This window comes from Helianthus annuus, chromosome 13, assembly GCF_002127325.2.
Source record: "Helianthus annuus cultivar XRQ/B chromosome 13, HanXRQr2.0-SUNRISE, whole genome shotgun sequence".
Lineage (NCBI taxonomy): Eukaryota > Viridiplantae > Streptophyta > Magnoliopsida > Asterales > Asteraceae > Helianthus > Helianthus annuus.
This window is the reverse complement of record NC_035445.2, coordinates 172,298,899-172,321,026: the sequence shown is the minus strand read 5'-3', so window position 1 is coordinate 172,321,026 and position 22,128 is coordinate 172,298,899. Positions and strand designations below refer to the sequence as shown.

Here is a 22,128-nt window from a genome sequence, read left to right as displayed (position 1 = left end):
GTTTGTCATAGGCCTTGGAGCCTTGAAGTCATGGTTCTCCGTCATTAGCACCTCTTTTGGTGTTTTTATGAGCGGAGTCCAGTGTTTTTCTCGATTATCATCCCTGACTGCTTTTCGATACCCAATTCTGTCAATTGTCTCTCGCGCGTCTTCTCTATAGCGCGGGTTTTCGTCATAACCCCTTGCTTTTCCTGACTTCCAATCTTGACCTTTGTTTTTGTGGCGCTTGTTGTTGTCGTGCGAGCCTCCCTTTGAGAAACGATCCTCAGTATAAGAGTTCTTGTTACCGGCCAACGACTCTTCAGTTTGCACAACTATTTTCGCAGCCTCCATGAGCTTATCCCATTCTTTGGGCATTTCATCTTTTCCGGTGATAGTTCTGATGAGACTATCACAGCGGATGGCTTTCTTAAAACGTGCGCGCATGAGTTGCTTACTTACGCCACCAATTTCCAAGCACTCCTTGTTGAAGCGAGTGATGAAATCTTCTAAACCTCCGTTCTCTCTGCGCCACATATATGTTACCTCGGCTGTGTCGCGCTGGTAACGTCTCTGTTGGCTGAAATGGTTTACAAACTGTGTTCTGAAATCCACCCACGAACTGATTTTTCCAGGCGCAAGGCTGTCGAACCAGGCGCGAGCAGCCCCCGTAAATGTCTGGATAAACAAGTGACACCACATTGGCATATTCCAACCTCCCATAACGCCAACACTTGTGAATACTCTAACGTGATCATCTGGATCAGTTAGACCATTGAACTTTCCGACTGTTGGCGGTAGCTTCTCTTTCGTCAATGGTGCTAGAGCAATTTTTGGAATGAATTTTGAGTGTTCTGCAGCTTCGACTGGCCTATAAGCGAGGCTGAAGTCACGCTCTGCCTCTTCGCTGTATGCAATGTGTTGTCTTGGCTTGTAGTACTCATGGTTCGTTTGCAAGCGATTGAAAACTGATGAGCTCTCGTCATCTTGCCAAGTTGGGTCGTTTGGGTCTATGTCGTCCCATTCATTATTCATGTTGCGCGGCCCGAGCCGGCTATGAACTAGACCCCTCTGAAAATTTGACAGATGGTCATAATAACTTTCTGTCTCCCCCCGTGTGTCGCGCGTGTCATGCACGCTTGGTCTTCGTAAAGGGGGAGGCCTGGTCATTCTTCCTTGAAGGATTTGCTGTTGCGGTATCTGTCACGCCCCTTGACTCGGACCTTGGGGTATGACCAGAGATGGTTCTGCTTGTAAGACTGCTTGTTGCGTGCTCAAAGACTGATATGCGGCGTTGATGGTAGCAATTTGCTTGGCGTACCACGAGGCTGGAGTCTCGCCCTCTGGTAGCCCTAGTAGCACAGAAATATTATGTGGTGGAGCTACGTTTGAAGGACCAGTGACGTGGCTTACTGGGGTTACCGTTTGAGTGATGAGAGTAACACTCGCACGGGGGCCCTAGTGTTGGTTACTTCGATTTCACTGATTTCTTCGATATGTTGGGCTTAGACGTTTGGGTTGTCCTCCCCCAATACTGCATTAGAGTTTGCTCCAAAACCAAACTCGGGAATGATTCCTTGACCAGCCATGATCGAAGGAAAAACAACTTAAAACTCTCAGAACAAGAAGATGAAAATGATTTGTAGAAAACCGGTGGGCGCCAATGTAGAAACACGTAACTAATTTGGTGGTTAATTAGTTTGGTTTATGCTTCTACCATAAGGGTTAATCTTCTTTGGATTTCTGAGCTCCTTAATGATCGGCTAATCCTACAAAACAGAACACCGTTAGCACGTTAAGAGGGCAATATTGGGTTTTCCCTCTTAATCATGCCCCGGCGTGAGAATAAGCGACTGCTTTGAAGAGATAATCAAGTATTAAGGTAGCGTTTGTTATGAAGGAATGAAAGGTAGAATGGAATGGATCATTCTAATGGAATGAAAATAAACATGTTTGGTTATCATGTGGTAATGGAATGGAGCATTCCAAGGGAATGTAACTCTTTCCAAATATAATAATTTCCATTCCTTGGTATGTAGGTGTTTTTTTTCCATTCCCTTAAGGAATGGAAAGAAATATGTTGTTATTATTATTATTATTATTATTATTATTATTATTATTATACTTATACTTTTATTTGTATTTATATTTATATTTATATTTATTAATATTCATACTAATATTAATATATATGAAAAATCTATTACTAATTTTTTATCATTAATATATTATTATTATTATTATTATTGAGTCAATTATATTTTTGTCGTTTTTAATACAGTTGTGTTTCGTTACTTCATCTTTTTTTGTTTATCAAATTGTACAAAGTAATAACTCATTCTATTCACATATGAGTAACCGAACATCACAATGGAATGGAATGATCCATTTCATTCCGTTGTCCATTCCATTACCTCGTCAATTCCATTCTCTCATCTATTCCATTACCCCATACCAAACAGACCCTAAGAGTGAGGGTAGAGGGAATGGAATGTTTAGCCTATGAACTAAGGTCTCTATTTATAGCCGGAGAGGTGTAAGAGGATGTGGGCTGATGTAACACCCTTGTTACTAATTAACGATTTTATATGTAATTACCAACGATTAGATGTGTAGTTAAGTCTACACATGCTATAAAAATACGGGTTTACTAAAACTTTTAAAATTCATAAGTTATTCTACAAAACGTGATCGAATTCGTTGTTTAAAATTTACAACGTTACAAGTGCGGAAGCGTGTATCTTTATCGTGTTCGGTTCTTCGTTGAGCTTGATCGTCTTCCGGCATCCCATAGTGTACCTACATTTCATAAACATGAAATGCTTTAGTCTTACGGGGTTTAAATCATGTCCAAACGAGTCCGGGAAACAATTGGTTATCAAAAGAAAATAAGAACTTGAAAATCATCTCCACCGTAAATTACGGTGTCACCGTAATTTACGGTGGCTCCTGTATTCATATCCTTCTACCGTACAACAGTAGGTTACCACCGTAACCATATCAGCTCCACCGTAAATTACGGTGTCACCGTAATTTACGGTGGACCCTGCATCTAACTTCTCCAATTTGCCGTAATTTGACACGAAATCTTCCGTATCTTTCAAACCGTTTGTCCGTTTGACCTACCGTTTCTTCCTACGTATTTGTAATTTGATTTTCCATCATATGGAGTTAAAATCCGACATTCGGCTTAACAAAATTTAAGACTTTTAAGTCTTCGGCTTATTACCCTTTTTGCCAACTTTTGACCCGTTCGTGATTTCATCATCAAACATGGTTATGGCCCTTGTTTCTTCTATAAAACATATTATTATAATTATTTCCTATTATACAAGGTTCAATTCACGGGTCATTACACATTCTTAACCCGTTTCGCTAAAACTTCCATTTTGACCCATTAAGGGTATTTACTCATTTTGTCTAGAACTTGTACCCTTTTCTTTTTGTCGCTACAAAATGACATATCGAATCAACTACAATTATTCCACCACAACTATTTTGTGGTGGATATATCATAACAAACCCCTTTTTCCCTATCTTACCCATCGGTTGATCATTTTACGCAATTGACCACTTTTGAGCATTTGACCCGCGGATGTGCATTCCTATGACCTTTATTCATGTCTAATGATCCCATAATCTTAATGTAAGTTTCTAAACAACTCCTATGGGTCGTTTACCCAATATACCCTTCAAAGTGTTTTGGTCAACTTTAGTCCCTCACTATACGACGAAGGACTTTCGCTAAATATTTGACCAATTTGTATGTTTAACTAAAAACTTAATTGTACATACCTGGCTCGGGTCAAAGTATTGACCCATTACATAATTTTTGCCTTAAATCCTTTTAGTTAAAGCGATGCAAGCTTATGTTATTTCCTGTGAGTACAAAACTCAACAAGTGATTGTCAAATGTTATTGTCAAATGGTGTTAACAACACCATTTGACCCATTTAGTCTAACCAACTATTTGTCCGCATGAGATGGTATTTAATTACCATTTCATCCCCCTTACCCTTTTTAGGTTTTCCTTTGAAGTTGTTTCACTCAAGCCGTTTTTATTTATTTGTCACTACATGACTAATTTACCATTTTATTCCTTTTACTATCGTCATGATTTCATACCATTTTCCATCATTCCGACTTTCATTGAATCAAGTCAAAATATCATGTACCAACCATTTAGTAGCATTCATTAATACCTGAAATTAGTAACTTCGCAAATAATGAAAAAGGGGCGTAAGTTATACTTACCTTGCATCCGGCTATGCTCTTTTTCGGCGTATTTATTCCATTTAACCGGCTTCTTTCCCCAAGCTTCCACCTAGCTTGTCGATCGTCAACTATCATCATAATTCGTAAGACGGTTAGTTTAGTCATTATCGCATACGACTATTCCATCTTACAAATTCTATGTCGAAACTACTATTCGACTTCAACATTGGCTAATTTGACTTTCAATAGTCAACCAACTTCAATCATATTACACGCACAATAAGTTCAATCAACATCACGTTTAGAACCCGTATTATTTCCTATTACACGTAGTTAGTCAAGTTAGCCAATTACGCGTTTCTTTCGAAATTTCAACATATGAACGTTCACTTAGGCATTTTAACAAACACCTTGTGAGCATATTCTATAAAATCAACAATCAATTTTTATAACTAGTTATTTAGCCAAGCTTAACATCAATTAAGCATGTTCCTATCAATTTTCACATTAACAAAATCTGAATTCACTTCCCAGGGCTCAAATTACACTAAGATAACATTATAATTCTAGTGTTCAACATGTTTCTACAAAACCCACTTATCACCTTAAATGATAGTTATGAGTTTCACAAGAAATAGGCCAAATTTCAACAAGTAATTAACTAGGGTTTATCCCTAGGCGCTATTTCATTCCAAACAACCAACATGCAACATCAAACTCGAATTCTTATGTTCATCCAGAAATTTTAGATGAGAATTTTCTACAAAATTTACATACCTTTTGATCCCTTTTACTGAGGTGATCACTAATATGTGCTTGAATTTCGATTTGGGTTTGATTTGCCCTTCCAATTTCTTGATTTTGTGCTTGTTAGGGTTTTTGAGCTCAAGAGTTCTTGGCTCTGTGAACATGTCGACCAGAACACACACTTTAAGTGTGTGTTTTGGTGTTTTAACTGTTGTTTTATTAAAACAAGTTTCCCACATGGCAACATTAGTCCCTAATGTTTTATTTTGATCAAATGAAGCTGTAACTCACCATTAGTCACTTAATTAAATGCTACTAACTAGGTTAATTATTCCTAGTTACTTCAACGTGTTCGGGAAGTTATAATCCGTTATATTTTAAGTCCGGTTAATTTGGGCTTTTTATACACTTTGTTTTCTCAAAGTATTTATTTCCCCTTTTAATTAATATTAGGTTTATTTATTTAAGTCCTAATATTTACCGGGTTAAATTTTACCACTAACGGTATTTTACCCGTTCATCACTATTAACGTGGTTTTATTACTAAACCCGTTTTCGGGGTGTTACAGCTGATGGGCCTTGGGCCGGAAGGCGACAACACAGCGGATATGCTCTTTGTCTCACTGGTGTCGACCGTTAGTGGCTTCAAGAAGTTCTCTGGTGCTGGCGCATCGTGAATGGAGCCACGTGTCACTGTTGTCGGCCTTGTTATCCCTCTGCCATCAGCAGGTCAGTGGAGATCGTGGGGCAGGTGTCTCTGCCCTGTGATTGGTGCCACGTAGGCGTCCTTACGTACTTTTTGCCTCATGCACGTCAGACGATCGTGGAGCACGATTGAGCGGAGCCTGGAGGATGCGGATTGGCTCCTTTCATCTGCCACTTGTACCTTTGTACCTTCTGAAGTGGTTATGTGCTATAGATCATGCGTGACCTTTGCTAAGCACGTTACTAGCCCGCGCAGGATTATAGGTGTTGGAGACTCATCCAGAATGCTAAGTATTGAAACCAATGCTCTTTCTTGTTTAGACCTCGCGCGAGGTCAGTCCTTGCTGAAGTAACCCACGCGAGGTTGGGATTGAACATCTTGCTGATTAAGGAGTATGGTCTCGCGCGCGACCTGCAGAAGGTCTGCGCGGCTTTTTGGGACCATACCCCTTCAGGTGTTCAGAATTCGTTTTGAATTTGAAAAATTTGAAGTTCGATTTAATTTTATTCGATTATCATAATTTGAAGTCAATTCAATTCGAGTCCGGTAAATCGAATATGAATTTATAATTTTAAATTCAATTCAAATTAAAGTTATACATATTTATTTATTTATTATTTTTATATATAATACATTTATAACTTTATTGGGCTATATTATAAATTAATCTCTAAATTTATTCTAAGTATTAAAATAGCTCATTATCAAACCCATTACAAAGCCCATAACTTAAACTGATTTATTGCATATTTTAACTGAATTCGAATCAAAACGAATTTATTCGAATTTATCCGAATTTGAATTTTTAATTGAATTGGAATCGAATTCGAATTGGTTTTTAATTTGAATACGAATTTGAATCAAATTGGCTGATTCTTAATCGAATTCGAATTCATGAATTTTTTTTTAAACTTTGATTCGAGCAATTTGAAAATTCAATATCCAATTCAATGAACAATTGAACACCCTACAATACGTTATGATTGTACGATATAAATTTAATTTATGTTACATTTTGATCCAATCGCAATGCAACTATAGGATACATTGACTTCAATCAGATACGTCATAACATGCGTTTTCATATGGTTAACACATCACATAACACTTGGACTAATCCGTTCGATATTTACGAAGTACCCGCACCGCAACGCGGATGAGTCTTATTACTAGTTACATCAAAACATGTAAGTCGGTGGAAGACCAACTCTGTTTTAAAACTTTGAAAGTGATATAAACTTTAAAAAAGAGACATAAATATACAAACTTATGCCTTTTAGGTACAATTTAAGACATCTTTAAGAAAAACATGAATATGCAACTCCGTTTTGAGACTTTGAGTAAAACATTTTGTCAGGTACAATTATTTCAGTTTAGTTGGTTGTATTTGTATCATATTATTCGGTTATTCAATTAGGGTTTAGTTAATCGTTTTTCCGCTCATCTCTAATAAAAGTATTGACATAAGATTTAGAGTAAAATGTCATTTTCGTCATTGTGGTTTGACAAAAATTGTCACTTCACGCCAAAAAAAAAGTTTCTTACTATTTCTGTAATTCTGTCCCGGACGTTTTTAAAACATGTCATTTCCATCTAAATTCTTAAGGCAAATTGGAAAATAATAATCCCACTATTGTGAAATTGGCCAATAATAATCCCAAGTCAGGAATTAGCCAATAATAATCCCACCTCGTCCATTTTTGGAAAATAATAATCCAAAGTCACTAAACGACAAAAGTGCCACGTCAGCATTTGGAGTATTATTTTCCAAAAATGGACGAGGTGGGATTATTATTGGCTAATTCCTGACTTGGGATTATTATTGGCCAATTTCACAATGGTGGGATTATTATTTTCCAATTTGCCTGTCTTAAAAGAATAGAACGCCTCACGTGATTGTGGGGACTTGAAGGAGTAACACCCTAAATCGGTTCAGCCAAGCTAAAAAGATAGTCGGATCCAACGTTTCGGTACGGATACAAAAAGTCTTATTCGTTTAGTCTGGTAGGAGAAGAAGCACTTAACGATAAACAACACATATTTGAATAACTAAGTGGCCTCATCTTAATAACAAACTTGATAATGGCATAAGTAACAATATCAGTCCGAAAGGAGACCACATAAAGGGTCGCTATCACTTACCGAAGGATTTTAGGTAGATATAAATACGTGTCAAGTAACACTGTTAAGGGGCATCTATTCATTTTTTATAGGGCCGGCTATAAGCATGTGCCGGATGGGCGACGGCTCAGGGCCAAAAACGCAAAAGGGCCCGTAAATTTTTATATAATTTTTACATAATATTCAATATATATAATTATAACCCTATGTTTATAACAAAGTAACAGTTGCAGTTGAGTGGTAGAAAAGATGGTTTTTAAGTCGTTGGTTACGAGGTCGAAGCTTGTAGTTACCGTTTTTTACAATTTTCGTACTCAGTGTCCTAAATTAAATGCCCACAACACTTCATTTAATGACAAAAGAAGTATTCTTCCTTCAGCTATGTTTAACTCAAGTTTTCTTTTTTTATTCCCTTAAATTTTCTTTTTCTTTTTTACCAAATTCTTTTATTGTATAATATTATTATTAATTATAAAATATTTTATTTTTTCCTTAACTTCTAAAATATTTTTTTTTACAAATTATTCGAATCGACCTGAATTTGTTCGGTTTGTTATAGTACTCGTACTCGGGTTTGATTGAATTGTTGAGTGACACAACAACGGCACTGAATTTTTGTTTTACTAGGGCGTGTAGGGCCCTTTTTCTTTTGTCTCGCACAGGGCCCAAATTTCTTTTAACATTTTCGGAGACGGCCGTGATTTTTTACTTAACTTCTATCATTGTTCGTTATGCCATTACTTTTAGTGAGGATGATATTACTTATTGTTCAGGACTTAAGTTTCTTTTCCTTCTACACGTGGCGAGGCACAAGCTTAAAATTTACTATACATATCATGTACTAAGTCACTATGGGTAACTAATACACATGTCAACCCTGAAAGAAGTCATCTCGTCCCCTACCTAAAGGGTCCATGTTCTACTATTATTTACCCCACACCCAAAGTAATTGTCATTCTTGTGACCCCTACCAAAATGGACCATGTCCTATATGTTAGTACCAAAAAAAAAAAAAAAAAAAAAAAAAAAAAAGACATCTCGTACCTCCTACTAGACCCGAAAAGTCAACAAAAGGTAATGTTTTTCCAACATGGATCATATGACAATTAGAAGAATTTTTTTTATAGGGTCTTCGTCGTCCTAAAATACACTGTATCACTCAAACATCTATCGTATAACATCATATTGAAACTTTTGCATTAATAATTCCAATCTTACATAAAAGAATAGAGATTTGTTGGTACATAATTCGAATCGAGTCGAGCTCGAGCCTCAAATCTCAGCTCAATTTGAAATTCGAGCTCGAGCCGAGCCAGCTCGAATCGAGTTCGAGCCGAGCTCGAGCTGGGTCTAGCTCGGCTCGACTAGGCTCGTTTACAGCCCTGGAAGATGTTGATATAATTATTATATTCTTGATAAGTGTTTATAAGATATATATAACGTCCAACGCACAAAAATAAAGATGACACATTGATGCTCATCATGGGGCAATTTTTATAAACTCTTCAATGTATTTGGAAACAGATCTCATAAGATAGCATGGTTTTTTTTATGGCAAACGTGCATACCATTAAAGTTATGTTTAATTTCTTGGAAATATTATATTAACTAATTTAAATAAATAAATAAATAAATAAATAAATAATAGTAATACTCAATGATTGAATTGCTTATGGAGTTGACTTTATGTTTAACATGCTAATGCTAATTCATTTGAATATTCAAATGAACGAATCCTAAGTTTTCTCTTTTGTTTATTTCATCTCAAAAAAGTTATAATACCTAGTTTAATTTGTGATTATATAAATATATAAATGTGTATGTGAGGATTCGAGGCAAAACACATAAGAAAACCAAAATAAATCATTCATTATTGAATTAATATTTTATTGATATATTTTGAATTCAGTATTAATTCATATCTCATTAATTTTTGAATTAAAGTTTTATTAATATATAACAAAACTGTTGAAAGTCGGTATTAATTCATCTCTCATGATTTAAAAAGAAATATATGAACATTTTTTTATTTATCGAACATACACATACATAGTTCATGCGGAGGTTATATTACTTACACGTTTAGATAAATATTTAAACATTAAAAAAACATATGAACAAATTAGTTTAATAATTCTTTATGTATATAACATACGTATTTGTATCTAAAAAGTAAATTTTTTTTAAACAAATATGAACCACTGATCAAACAAAATAAGAGATTTGATTTGTTCTCATAGTAATTTATTGTTCTATAAATTACCTCACACTTAAAACAAAATATACAAATATATTATGTGCTCATTCAAAGCAAGGGCGGACCCGAGCTTTGGCTTGGGTGGGCGGACGCCCCCTTCAAAAAAATATTAGTGTATTTTCGAGGTAAAAATCCCGACTGCACCCCTTGAAAATTTGATTGAACCCTTCGTTCACACCCCTAGAAAATAATTCCTGGGTCTACCACTGATTCAAAGTGTTGCATTACATCTTTTTAATCAATACTTGTTGATAGAGATGGGCTTATTTAGTTAACTCTAATTGAGTATTTAGTAGGTATTGGGCTCAATCAAAGGGAGTGGGCTTTTTAACTAATTATAAATTATAGAGGGCTTTTTATTCATGGGCTTGTTTACCTAGTTGACTCACCATCTAGAAAAAAAACATTGGAGTAGCAACTCACAATCCAATATAACATTGGAGTCACTCGCAAAACCCGTTATATAAGGCCGAAAGATCAATGTATTCGGCGGACTGTCTACCCTGCGCCCAAACCCAAACCCAAATCATGATCCGCCTTTTGTTGTTGCTATAGCCCTAAACGAATCAACACAACAGGTGCCCAGAAACGGGTCATGCTAACACACAAATCCGCCATCTTGAATCTTAAAACCGAACAACATACCTATTCTTTAAAAAGTTGTCAACAAACTTTATGATACATTTAAACAAGAGTTGATTTTCTGCATCAACATTGAAAACGATGTCTTGTCTGCAAAGAATAGCCAAAACGGGTAGCAACAGAAGCCAACAACTCGTTATACAACTTCCTATCTGGCTGAAGTTTTCTTCTCAGGTTGACCATTTTCTGGTAAAAGCAGGGTGAATCATGTCTTGTTTGAAGGAATCTAGTTGATCGATTCTCGAGATACAAGCTTTCATTCGCTTCACAAGTAATGGCATTGCTGAAGCATTGTCGGAGATCTTCTGTTTAATCATTTCTAGTTTTTCAGTGTGCTCTGGATCCTCTGAATCAGGACAGGTTATCACATCTGCGCGCGTTTGGGAATAAGTCAATCATAACAAATTAAACTTGAAAACTCAAATATATTGTATTTAATCAATCAAATCGAAAAGGTATGATTCAATACTTTAGAATTCAATACTTTCTATCCCAGGTAATCCCAAATTAGCTTCATCCTTTAATAAACTCGGTCTAGCATTCTGGGCTTTAAAAAGTGAGCCTGAGGCGCGCCTAGGCGCGAGGCGCACTAAGGCGCAGGCTTCAGTGCCTCAGGGCACTTGAGGCGCGTTTTTTCCACAAAGCGCAAGAAAAGCACATTTTTTTTGATGTGTGGTTGAAAACCGGTGTTCGTTGATGCTTAAGTTGATGTTTTTATTCGACTTTTAATCTTGAATAGCCTACTTTTAATTAGATTTGTGTTTTGCAGGTTTAATGAAGTTTAAGGAGCTTTTCGGGAGCTTTACGGATCACCGGGTCGAAAACCGAAGCACCAGAATGCGTCATGGATCAACCGGGAGAGTCGGGAGCGAAAAATGGAGGATTCACAAAAGAGAGCCCGTCGCCAACGGGGTCCAGACCGTCGGCGACGCCCTCCAAATAAGCCCGTAGGCACATGTTCCCCGTATCCAGTCAATTAAGTCGTCGGCTGCACTTGTGTTTTTGGGGACCCGTCGGCGACGGGGTCAGGCCCGTCGACGACGGGTAGTGGATGATCAAAACGCGAATTTTGATGATTTGGGGGTCAAGCTCGAATATGATTGGCTCTCTTGTATTGAATTCGGGAGTTACGCACTGGAGAGAGTTTGAATCTTGAACTTGGAGCCTAATCTCACCAACCATTACATCTCCAACTCCATCTATCACTACATCCTACCCGAATCAAGAATCATCATCATCATTCAACACAATCTTGATTCCGAACCCTAGTTCATCCAATCATTCACCATTCCACCATCACCAACCTTCATCATTCACCAATCATCCAATCAAGCTTCAAGATGACTCCATCGGCATTCCAAGCATCCGGTGATCAAGTTACATCAACCATGAGCGGCTAATCATCTCGGTTTCACCCCGGTGTAGGTAGTTGTTAATTTTAGGGTTTCGAATTGTTCTTGTTTTAACTTAGTGACAATTTGTATTTGATTTTTGAAACTCTTGATAATAGTGTTACATTTTTTACGAATTCGTGAATTGTCGAGCAATGTTAAAAGTTATGACTTCACGAAACGGTGATATATAATTGTGCATTATCATTGTTAGGATTTACTTGTGTTGATTACAAAGTGTCTTTTTGTCCGTTCTTCGGGGCGTTGATAGTTAGTAGCACCTAAGTCACGGTACACTAAATCCGTTAATCAAATGCATTTGAGTTAAAACTAAAACTTGTAGAAATCCTAGGTTAATAATTATCGAAACCGGGTGTGATTCCCCTTTAATATTATTGTTCTCGTATCCAGAAATTCTTGCAATCGTTAAGTAGTAGTTGTTAATTAAGTAATTCAATTTCAGTAGTCCAAATTCACATCTTTCTTCTAAACAAAAATACAAAAATATCTGGCAAGCTTCATAATTGTGACAAGTTTTTATAATTCAGTCAAATCCCTACACAACCCACATACTCTTCGTGGATCGACCCCTTACTACCACTAACACATTGTTAAGGGTAATTTGGGCTTATAAATATTATCTTTGACCGGAGCACGACACTCCGATCATCCCTGATCACGGGTGTCGTATGAATAACAGCTGTATCGTGCAACTTTTTTTTTCTTCAACTTTTAATGATTTCTTTTTTTAGTTTCAGGGGTAGGGATAGCTCGGTGCCAACCAATACCGAATCGGTACTGGTACCGAAAATACCAATTACGGTACCTGTATACGAAGGTAAAAACGGCAGCGAACCGGTACCAGGAACGCCAAAAGTCGTACCGAATTGGTACTTAAGATTTTCCGGTTCAGGAAATTCGGTACCAGTACCCAGTATCATTTGCTCATCTCTAACCACAGGTTTCATACGAACAACATTATTACCATACAACTTTTTTGGTTGATTTTCTTTTGGTTATCTTTTAGTGTTTTTTCCATATTTTCTTTTTATTCTTGTCAACGGTTTCCGTGTGCAATGCGTTCTTAGTGATTTCAAAACACATGTAAACACAAACTAAACAACAAAAGACGTTCGCCGTAACGCGCCGATAGTAAAAAGCTAGTTCAGTATTAATTCATATCTCATTAATTTTTGAATTAAAATTTAATAAATATATAACAAAACCGTTGAAAGTCAGTATTAATTTCATCTCTCATGATTTAAAAAGAAATATATGAACATTTTTCTATTTATCGAACATACACATAGATAGCTCATGCGACGTGTAGATAAATATTTAAACATTAAAAAAAACACATGAACAAATTACTTTAATAATTCTTTATGTATATAACTAGGTTATAACCTCGTGTATTACACGGGTTGAATAAATGAACTTTATTTACTAAATAATAAAACAACAAATCTTTAAAAACCTCCTTTATTGCACGGGTTAAATAAATGTAATTATATTTATTAAATTAAAAAAAGTTATATCTATAACAACCATATATATTGTAGGGGTTGAATAATTGTAATTTTATATACCAAATAATAAAAAAAATATATCTTTAAAACCATGTGTATTACACGGATTGAATAAATGTATTATTGTTTACCAAATAATAAAAAAATATTTCTTTAAAAAACCTTCATGTATTACACGAGTTGAATAAATACGATTTTATATACCAAATAATAAAAATATATTTAAAAAAAATAACAGATATACTCGGTACGCGATATATATGGTGATTTCGGAGATGATCATTGAAATGAAGATACAATGGTCAAACATGTTATTCAAGATGCAAATAAACAGCCATTTGAATAATAAAATATAAATTATATTTGAAAAACCTATAATAAATCTAATTATATATTTAAAGTAATATAGAAAGTTGGATATACTCGGTACGCGATAGATATGATGATTTCGGAGGTGATCATTGAAAAGAATATACAGTGGTCAAACATGTTATTCAAGATGCAAATAAACAACCATTTGAATAATAAAATATAAATTATATTTGAAAAACCCATAATAAATCTAGTTTTATATTTAAAGTAATATTGAAAGTTATATACAATTTGTTTAAGAATTATGTATTAAAATCGATATAATAATCTTTTATCATAAGAGATTGGTAGAAAAATCAAAAGATACACGGCCTTATAAATGAGAATATACATTAAATTTAAACTAAATAATAATTATCTATAATTAGGTAGAAGATATTAAACTAAATAATATTTGATAGGAGAGTTGTCTATAATTAATTCTTAGATATTAAATTAAATAATAGTTATCCATAAGAGATTGGCAAGAAAATCAAAAATACATAGCCTAATATGATGACAAGTGTCCCCTGAATTGTTTGTTTTATTATATAGTATATAAATATATAAATATAGATATGCGTATTTGTATCTTAAGAATAATTTTTTTAAACAAATATGAACAACTGATAAAACAAAATAAGAGATTTGATTTGTTCTCATAGTAATTTATTGTTCTATAATGAATCTCACACTTAAAACAAAAAATACAAATACATTATGTGCTTGATATACGGTCCAAGTAGTAAACTGGTGTTGGTTTAACCTACGCCACCTGAACCAACTAGGATTTCGGTTCCCAGCCTAGGTCCATTTTTTTTGAACGGACAACTAAATCACGGGATAAGCATCATGGGATGCCCTCAATCGAGTAAATGCATCCCCACCTCCATAACGGTCAAAATTGGATGCATACCCGAGCGGCCGAGCCACCAGTTCCGAGAAAACCCAAGCCTAGGTCCAATTTTAACAATATTAAGTTTTGTACATAAATACGACTGAAAAACTTGGAACAAAGTTTAATGGATACCACCAATAACAACTACAAACAAAACTTTGGATCAATAAATAATGCCAGTAAAAGATCTCAAAAGTTTCTTGTGGTTCCTAAATAAAGATTTGACTATGGTTATATTTGTTCCCATCTGGTCAAACCGATATTAAAAAGTATCTAGAAAGTAACAAAAAAAAAATACATAGGTGAAAAATGACTTCCAACCTCACAATTCTTTTGATTGTAAACATAACAAATGACACAACTATTGGCTGGTCAACCCTACCATCCATTAATAAAAAAAAACATCATCATCTAAATTAGAAAAAAAAAAACTCATAACAAAAAAACTAGTTTCTTTACAAATTAAAAAAAAAAAAAACTACGTTGTTCCCTAGAAGTTTTCATATACTGAAAGTGTTGCATTACATCTTTTTAATCAACACTTGTTGATAGAGATTGGTAGGGGCGTTCAGATTTGATTCGAATTCGAAAAATTCGAAATTCGATTTTATTCGAATTCGATTAAAAATTTTCGAATTCGAGTTGATTCGTATTCGAGTCCAGTAATCAAATTAGAATCGAATACGAATTTATGATTTTCAATTCGATTCAATTCTAAATTCGAATTCAGTTTATATATATATTTCTAATATACGTATATACACACACAAACATATATATACACACACATAACTTCTAAACTTGGCGAAAGTATAAACTACCTCCATAAGTGATAATTTATTTTTCATAACATTACCAAACCTTCAGACAAATAGCCCATACTACTTATTTCCAAAATTTTGCGTAACTTAAATCGCTACCAGTAACCAACATATCTTCTAAATTTTGGCGTTTTAACATATTGATAGTTAATAAATTTTACAGATTATTATATATATTATGTTGAATATAATTATTTGTAGTAGTTAAAAAATATGAAAGTAAAATAATTTATTGTTTAGGGTGAATTTGAATTAAATCAAATTTATTCAAATTCGAGTTTCAAATACTAATCGAATCGAATACGAATTCATGTAAAAAAATAAAAATTCGAAAATTCGATGAACTTGGGCTTATATAGCTACTTAACTCTAATCGAGTATTCAGTAGGTATTGGGCTCATTCAAAGGGAGTGGGTTATTTAACTAATTATAAATTACAGAGGGCAACCAGCTGGGGTAGCCCAGTTGGCCACCGACACCCACCTCTTACCAAGAGGTACCGGGTTCGAACCTTGGGGCAAACAAAGTACCCTCAAAGGGTCGGCTCAGCAAGGGTATTTACTGCCAGGCTCAGGCTTGTCGGGTGGCGGCCTGGGAGGGGTTATCCCCTCCGTGGTCAGGGGTACCGTGCATTACCCTTTTTTTTTTCTAAATTACAGAGGGCTTTTCATCCATGGGCTTGTTTACCTAGTTGACTCACCATCTAGAAAAAAACATTGGAGTAGCAACTCACAATCCAATATAACATTGGAGTCACTCGCGAAACCCGTTATATAAGGCCGAAAGATCAATGTATTCGGCGGACTGTCTACCCTGCGCCCAAACCCAAACCCAAATCATGATCCGCCTTTTGTTGTTGCTATAGCTCTAAACGAATCAACACAACAAGTGCCCAGAAACGGGTCAAGCTAGCGCACACACAAATCCGCCATCTTGAATCTTAAAACCGAACAACATACCTATTCTTTAAAAAGTTGTCAACAAACTTTATGATACATTTAAACATGAGTTAATTTTCCGCATCAACATTGAAAACGATGTCTTGTCTGCAAAGAATAGCCAAAACGGTTAGCAACAGAAGCCAACAACTCGTTATACAACTCCCTATCTGGCTGAAGTTTTCCTCTCAGGTTGACCATTTTCTGGTAAAAGCAGGGTGAATCATGTCTTGTTTGAAGGAATCTAGTTGATCGATTCTCGAGATACAAGCTTTCATTCGCTTCACAAGTAATGGCATTGCTGAAGCATTGTCGGAGATCTTCTGTTTAATCATTTCTAGTTTTTCAGTGTGCTCTGGATCCTCTGAATCAGGACAGGTCATCACGTCTGCGCGCGTTTGGGAATAAGTCAATCAATTGAAAACTCATATATATTGAATTTAATCAATCAAACGAAAAGTATAGGATGAACTGAAGGCATAACAATAAATTTGCAAACTTGAAGTAACCAAGTAGAATCAATCATTCTTATTTGAGCGGTTTTTGCCATTTCTCAGACAAACCTAAATATTCTTTCTGTTGGCCCAGACTTCCAATCACGAACACACAAAACCGAACACAAACGATTTATAGACTAACCAATCTCATACTATTATTCGACTCAACCAATAAAACTGAATACATAACCCTCTATTTATAATTTATCATAGACATAAACCTAAGTAGTTAATGCGGTAAAATATCGGATATCGGTCAAGGACTGATATTTATCGGTTATCGCGGTTGGATATCGGTGGTAAATAGGTAATTTTAATATCATACTAAATTTATATATATAGCAATTTAACACTAACAATTGTAACAAGTAAGAACTGACTAAGACTTAAAACACTAACAGTTAAGACTTAAAACACTAATAGCAGCAATAAGAAGAAAAATGAACGGTAGAAATAAGAAGAATGGAACTGATATCGGGAAAATCGGTGATTTATAGATCAAATATCGGTCCTATATCGGTCAAATATTGGACAATATCGCTGATATTATCGGTACCGATATTCTGACCAATATTTTGTACCGCTATCTCGGCAGGGGACCGATAACCAATATATCACTGATATATCGGTTGATATTAACTACATAGACATAAACTAATCCTAACCCAACTCAGAACTCTATTTATATAATCAAATAAACCTAACCTGATAAACATAACTAAATTAAACTCTTTAATTCGAACTTATAACTTATCTTCTTAATCTTCTCATCCTTATCTTCTTTTTCTTCTATTCTGATCTCAAAGCACTTTCGCTGTTTCAAGCCAGAGCGTGTGTGTTTTGGGTGTATATTTGACATGAGTTTTTAAACACAGGTGTAAGTACAAATGTACAATTACTTATCATTCTATGCAACAATTCTACACTTTAGAATCCAATACTTTCTATCCCAGGTAATCCTAAATTAGCTTCATCCTTTAATAAACTCGGGCTAGCATTCTGGGTTTTAAAAAGTGCGCCTGAGGCGCGCCTAGGAGCGAGGCGCAGGCTTCAGCGCCTCAGGGCGCTTGAGGCGCGCTTTTTTCCACAAAGCGCAAGAAAAGCACATTTTTTGGGTTTTATGAGGTCTGAGGCACGCGCCTTATGTATTTTGGGTGTTTTTGTGTTGTTTTTATGCATGAAAGTGTTGTAAAATCTTGGTTTAAAAAAGCGCGCCCTAGGCGCGCCTAGGCGCAAGGTGCAGGGCCTGGGGCTTTTTTGCTCAGCGCCTTGTGTAATTACAGGAAGCGACCAAAAGGCGCATTTTTTGATGTTTTTTGTGGGCTTTTTGGCCTGAGGCGCGCGCCTCATGTATCTTAGGCGTTTTACTGCATAAAAATGTTGTACCTTGGGTTTTTGACTTGTACATGTAAGTAAAATGGTATAAAAGCATTGCTTTCCTTATAGCTATATTTTGGTTAAAGGAAGCTAAAAACCTATAAGATATGTATGGGAGGTAAAAAAAATTATATAAACATCTTGTGCCTCGGGTACGAAAAGCCCACCGATTTTGCGCTTCGCGCCTCAATTTTAGACCTCGTCGCTTTTGTGCGCCTCTCGCTTTTTAAAACCAAGTGTACAATAGGTTTTTTGGCTTGTACATGTAGGTTATATGATATATAACCTTATTTATAACTATATTTTGGATAAGGGATGCTAAAAACCTATGGGATATATACAAAAATTTATATAATCTTCTTGCGCATCGGGTACAAAAAGCCCACCGCTTCTGCGCTTTGCGCCTCATTTTTAGACCTCATCGCTATTGTGCGCCTCTCACTTTTTAAAACCAAGTAGCATATAACATGAATCAAATTTTTATATGGAGTTGTTAGCAGTTAGAACAGGGTGACAGACAACTACTAATAACATCTAATTCTCAAGAACCGACAACATTGCAAAAAAAGATAAAGTTCCCGGCTCCCAACTGGCATACGGGCCACCGTGGTAAACCAAACATTCTTGTTAGAGCAGTTTTTGCCATTTCTCAGACAGACCTAGTTATTCTTACTTTTGGTCCAGACTTCCAATCATGAACACACAAAACCGAACACAAACGATTTGGAGACTAACCTGTCTTTGTATTAATCAACTCAACAGATAAAACTGAATACATAACCCTCTATTTATACCAGACATAATCTAATCCCGACCCAACTCAGACTCTATTTAAATAATCAAATAAACCTAACCTGTGCCAAATAAACTAATCTTCTCACCGTTATCTTCCTTTTCTATTCTGATCAGAAGAACACTTTTCCTGTTTCAACTAGGGGTGGAAACCAGCTGACCTACTTGTGACCAAGTCGAGCTAGGCTCGAAAAAAGAGCTCGAAATGAGCTAAGCTTAAACGAGCCTGAGCCAAAAAAACAAGCTTGTTCAGTAAACGAGCCTGAATCCGAGCCAAAAAACAAGCTTGTTCAATAAACAAGCCTGGACTTCGCTTATCAAGCTCGAGCCGGCTCAAGAGCCTAAATGCATATGTGTTAATGGCAAATAGCGACAAATAGCGATAAGGTACCTATATGCTTCATAGCGAATAGCGAATAGCGACAAATAACGATAAGGTATACCTATATGCTACATAGCGAATAGCGATAAATAGCGGGCCCTATTTTAAAAATAGCCACACACTAGAAGATATATTATATCAAAATATATATACGCTATTTTACATGTATATTTAACAAAAACCTAAAATCCAACTATTTTATAGCTATATTTAAATTTTAATTGCTATTTATATTAAAAAAAGGCTGCTACCATCGCTGTCTATCGCTACAGAGGCTATACCGAGACTAGACCTATAAGCTACGCTATTCGCTGTAGCGAGCGTAGTGATCGCTATGCTATTGACAACTATGCCTAAATGATCCCAGTATTTATACAATATTTAACTAATATATTAAATATAAATTTAATTAATAATTATTATTATCTATAAAATTTTTAAAAAATAACTAAATTATATATAAATAATAATTATAATTAATATAAATTAATTATTAAAAAATAAACTACCTGATCCCGACCCGAGCTTGAAAAACTACTTACGAACCAAGCTCGAGCTTTCACAAGTTTAATGAGCTCGAACTCGGCTCGTTTGCACCCCTACTTTCAAGCCAATGTAAGTGTGTGTGTGTGTGTATTGGTCCTACTGGACATGAGGTTTTTTTTTTTTTTTTTTCACACAAGTGTAATTGCAATAATCCATCCTTCTATGCAACAATTCTACACCTTAGAATCCAATACTTTCTATCTCAAGCAATCCCAAATCTATGCAGTTAATGCGGTAAAATATCGGATATCGGTCAAGGACCAATATTTGAGATATAGGTTATCTCCGTGAGATATCGGTAATTTTAATATAATGCAGAATGTATATATACAGCAATTTAACACAGATAATTCAGTGATATATCGGTCAAATATCGGTCAATATTGCCGATATTTTGACCGATATTTGAGACTGATATTTTACTAGGGGACCGACATATCACCGATATTAACTGCATAGTCCCAAATCAACTTCATCTTTTAATAAACTTAGAAGCCAGCATACTAACATGAATCAGAACTTGAAACAATCTATTAAAACCCTAAGCAAAACTATCAATTTCAAAACCACCTCAAATCCTGTACAACAATAACAACTAACTGCAGCCAACATAACGCAAAACAACAATATTATTTACCGGAAGGTCCAGGATCCGAATCACCATCAAGAAAAGTCAAATTAACCGGTCTCTGAGCGGAAATAATGGAAGCGAGAGTGTCCTTGAGCTGATCTGGTAATGTCTGTCTGAAATCAGCGATTTTTTGTGCCATTAATTTCACTTCTTCATCTAGATTTTGAAGTTGTTCGATTTCTTCATCTGTGTTGGAATCTAGGGTTTGGTTTTCGGAGTGATTCTGCTGCTCCATTTTAATCGATTTAGAGATTGTGGTGTGGATTCAGAGGGTTTTGAGGAGGATTTGGGGGTTTAGGGTTTCGAACCAAGTGATATAACAATAGGAGATATAATATATGCTATGTCTTTTTTTTTTTTAATTCAAATTTAAGTCCGTTCTCGTCGCGGGGCTAGACCAAATATTTCTCAATCACTTAAAACAAAACGTTATTATAGTTTTGTTAGAAAAAGAAAAACTAAAACGATACTTTGACTATAATTTTGAACTGGAGGCAAAACGGTAATTCGTCAGGACCAATCATCAAGTGCTAGGTAGTTTGCCTGGCATTAATAAAAAATGCATTGAGTCAACCAATTAAAACAGAACACTATCATAGGTTTGCTAAAAAACTAAAACGATAGCAAAACTGTAATTTTGATCTCGGGAAAGTCGTAATCAGGACGAGGGGTAAAATCATAATTTACCAAAAGCTAAAACGATGGCAAGATTGCAATTTTGAACTGGGGGCAAAATCATAATTTTGCAGGGGCTGTAATTTTGAGCTGGGGGAAAAGTTATAATTTTGAAATAAGGCAAGAGTGTAATTCTAAACAGGGAATAAAATCATAATTTGTTAGAACCAATGGGGAAGTGCCGGATAGCTTCCTGGCACTATTCCCCCTCATGCTCTTTAAATATATATTGCCTCGCATATAGGTATAATACTTGTTTACTATATAAAGTTAAGGCAATAAGATAAATTTTAAACAAACCTAATTCTCATAGCTTTGTATAAACGGTCCTAAATATTTGAACTTGGTTGATTACAGAACTACTTAGCCTTCGATGTGGAGCCATTTGACCCTACTGTCTTAAATACTAATCGTTGTCGCTAGAGTTGTACGTTAATGTTTACATTATCTTATAACATTGCATGGTACTTTAATGGTATACTAGATCTATTGAATTCGCGCGTTGCAGCGAAAAGGAGCAAATAAGAACATAAAACAAACGTTATTTGGAAAAGAAGCATTTTGTTTAGAGAGTCAAATCGTTAGAATCGGTTCAGTTTATCATCGTGTTGTTTTATGATACCAAATAAATAC

General features: G+C 35.4%; 1 protein-coding gene and 1 long non-coding RNA gene across 4 annotated transcripts; both read right to left on the bottom strand.

Moving 5' to 3' along the window:
• Positions 1 to 2,740: 2,740 nt before the first annotated feature.
• LOC110903576 lies at positions 2,741 to 5,072 on the bottom strand. 2 transcript variants are annotated; one of them, XR_002572074.2, is made up of 3 exons: positions 4,972 to 5,072; positions 4,234 to 4,322; positions 2,741 to 2,778 (listed from the first exon to the last, which is right to left on the bottom strand). It is a non-coding gene; the product is annotated as an uncharacterized LOC110903576 (long non-coding RNA). The 2 variants fall into 2 exon arrangements; XR_002572075.2 differs by lacking the exon at positions 2,741 to 2,778 and adding an exon at positions 3,771 to 3,858.
• A 5,572-nt stretch (positions 5,073 to 10,644) lies between these two features.
• LOC110900383 lies at positions 10,645 to 21,138 on the bottom strand. Of its 2 annotated transcripts, none has more exons than XM_022147262.2 (2): positions 20,827 to 21,121; positions 10,645 to 11,037 (listed from the first exon to the last, which is right to left on the bottom strand). In XM_022147262.2, exons 1-2 carry the CDS (start codon positions 21,053 to 21,055, stop codon positions 10,838 to 10,840), a joined length of 429 nt encoding a protein of 142 aa, XP_022002954.1. In that variant the 5' UTR covers positions 21,056 to 21,121; the 3' UTR covers positions 10,645 to 10,837. The 2 variants fall into 2 exon arrangements, with proteins under 2 accessions (XP_022002954.1, XP_022002955.1); XM_022147263.2 differs by lacking the exon at positions 10,645 to 11,037 and adding an exon at positions 16,555 to 16,983 and having other exon boundaries at positions 20,827 to 21,138.
• Positions 21,139 to 22,128: the final 990 nt, after the last annotated feature.

Coding starts and splice junctions, on each gene's coding strand:
- LOC110900383 (XM_022147263.2), bottom strand. CDS start 21,055: ATGGAGCAGCAGAATCACTCCGAAAACCAAACCCTAGATTCCAACACA. Junction 16,984..20,826: donor TTCGGATCCTGGACCTTCCG/GTAAATAATATT, acceptor AAACGCGCGCAG/ACGTGATGACCTGTCCTGAT.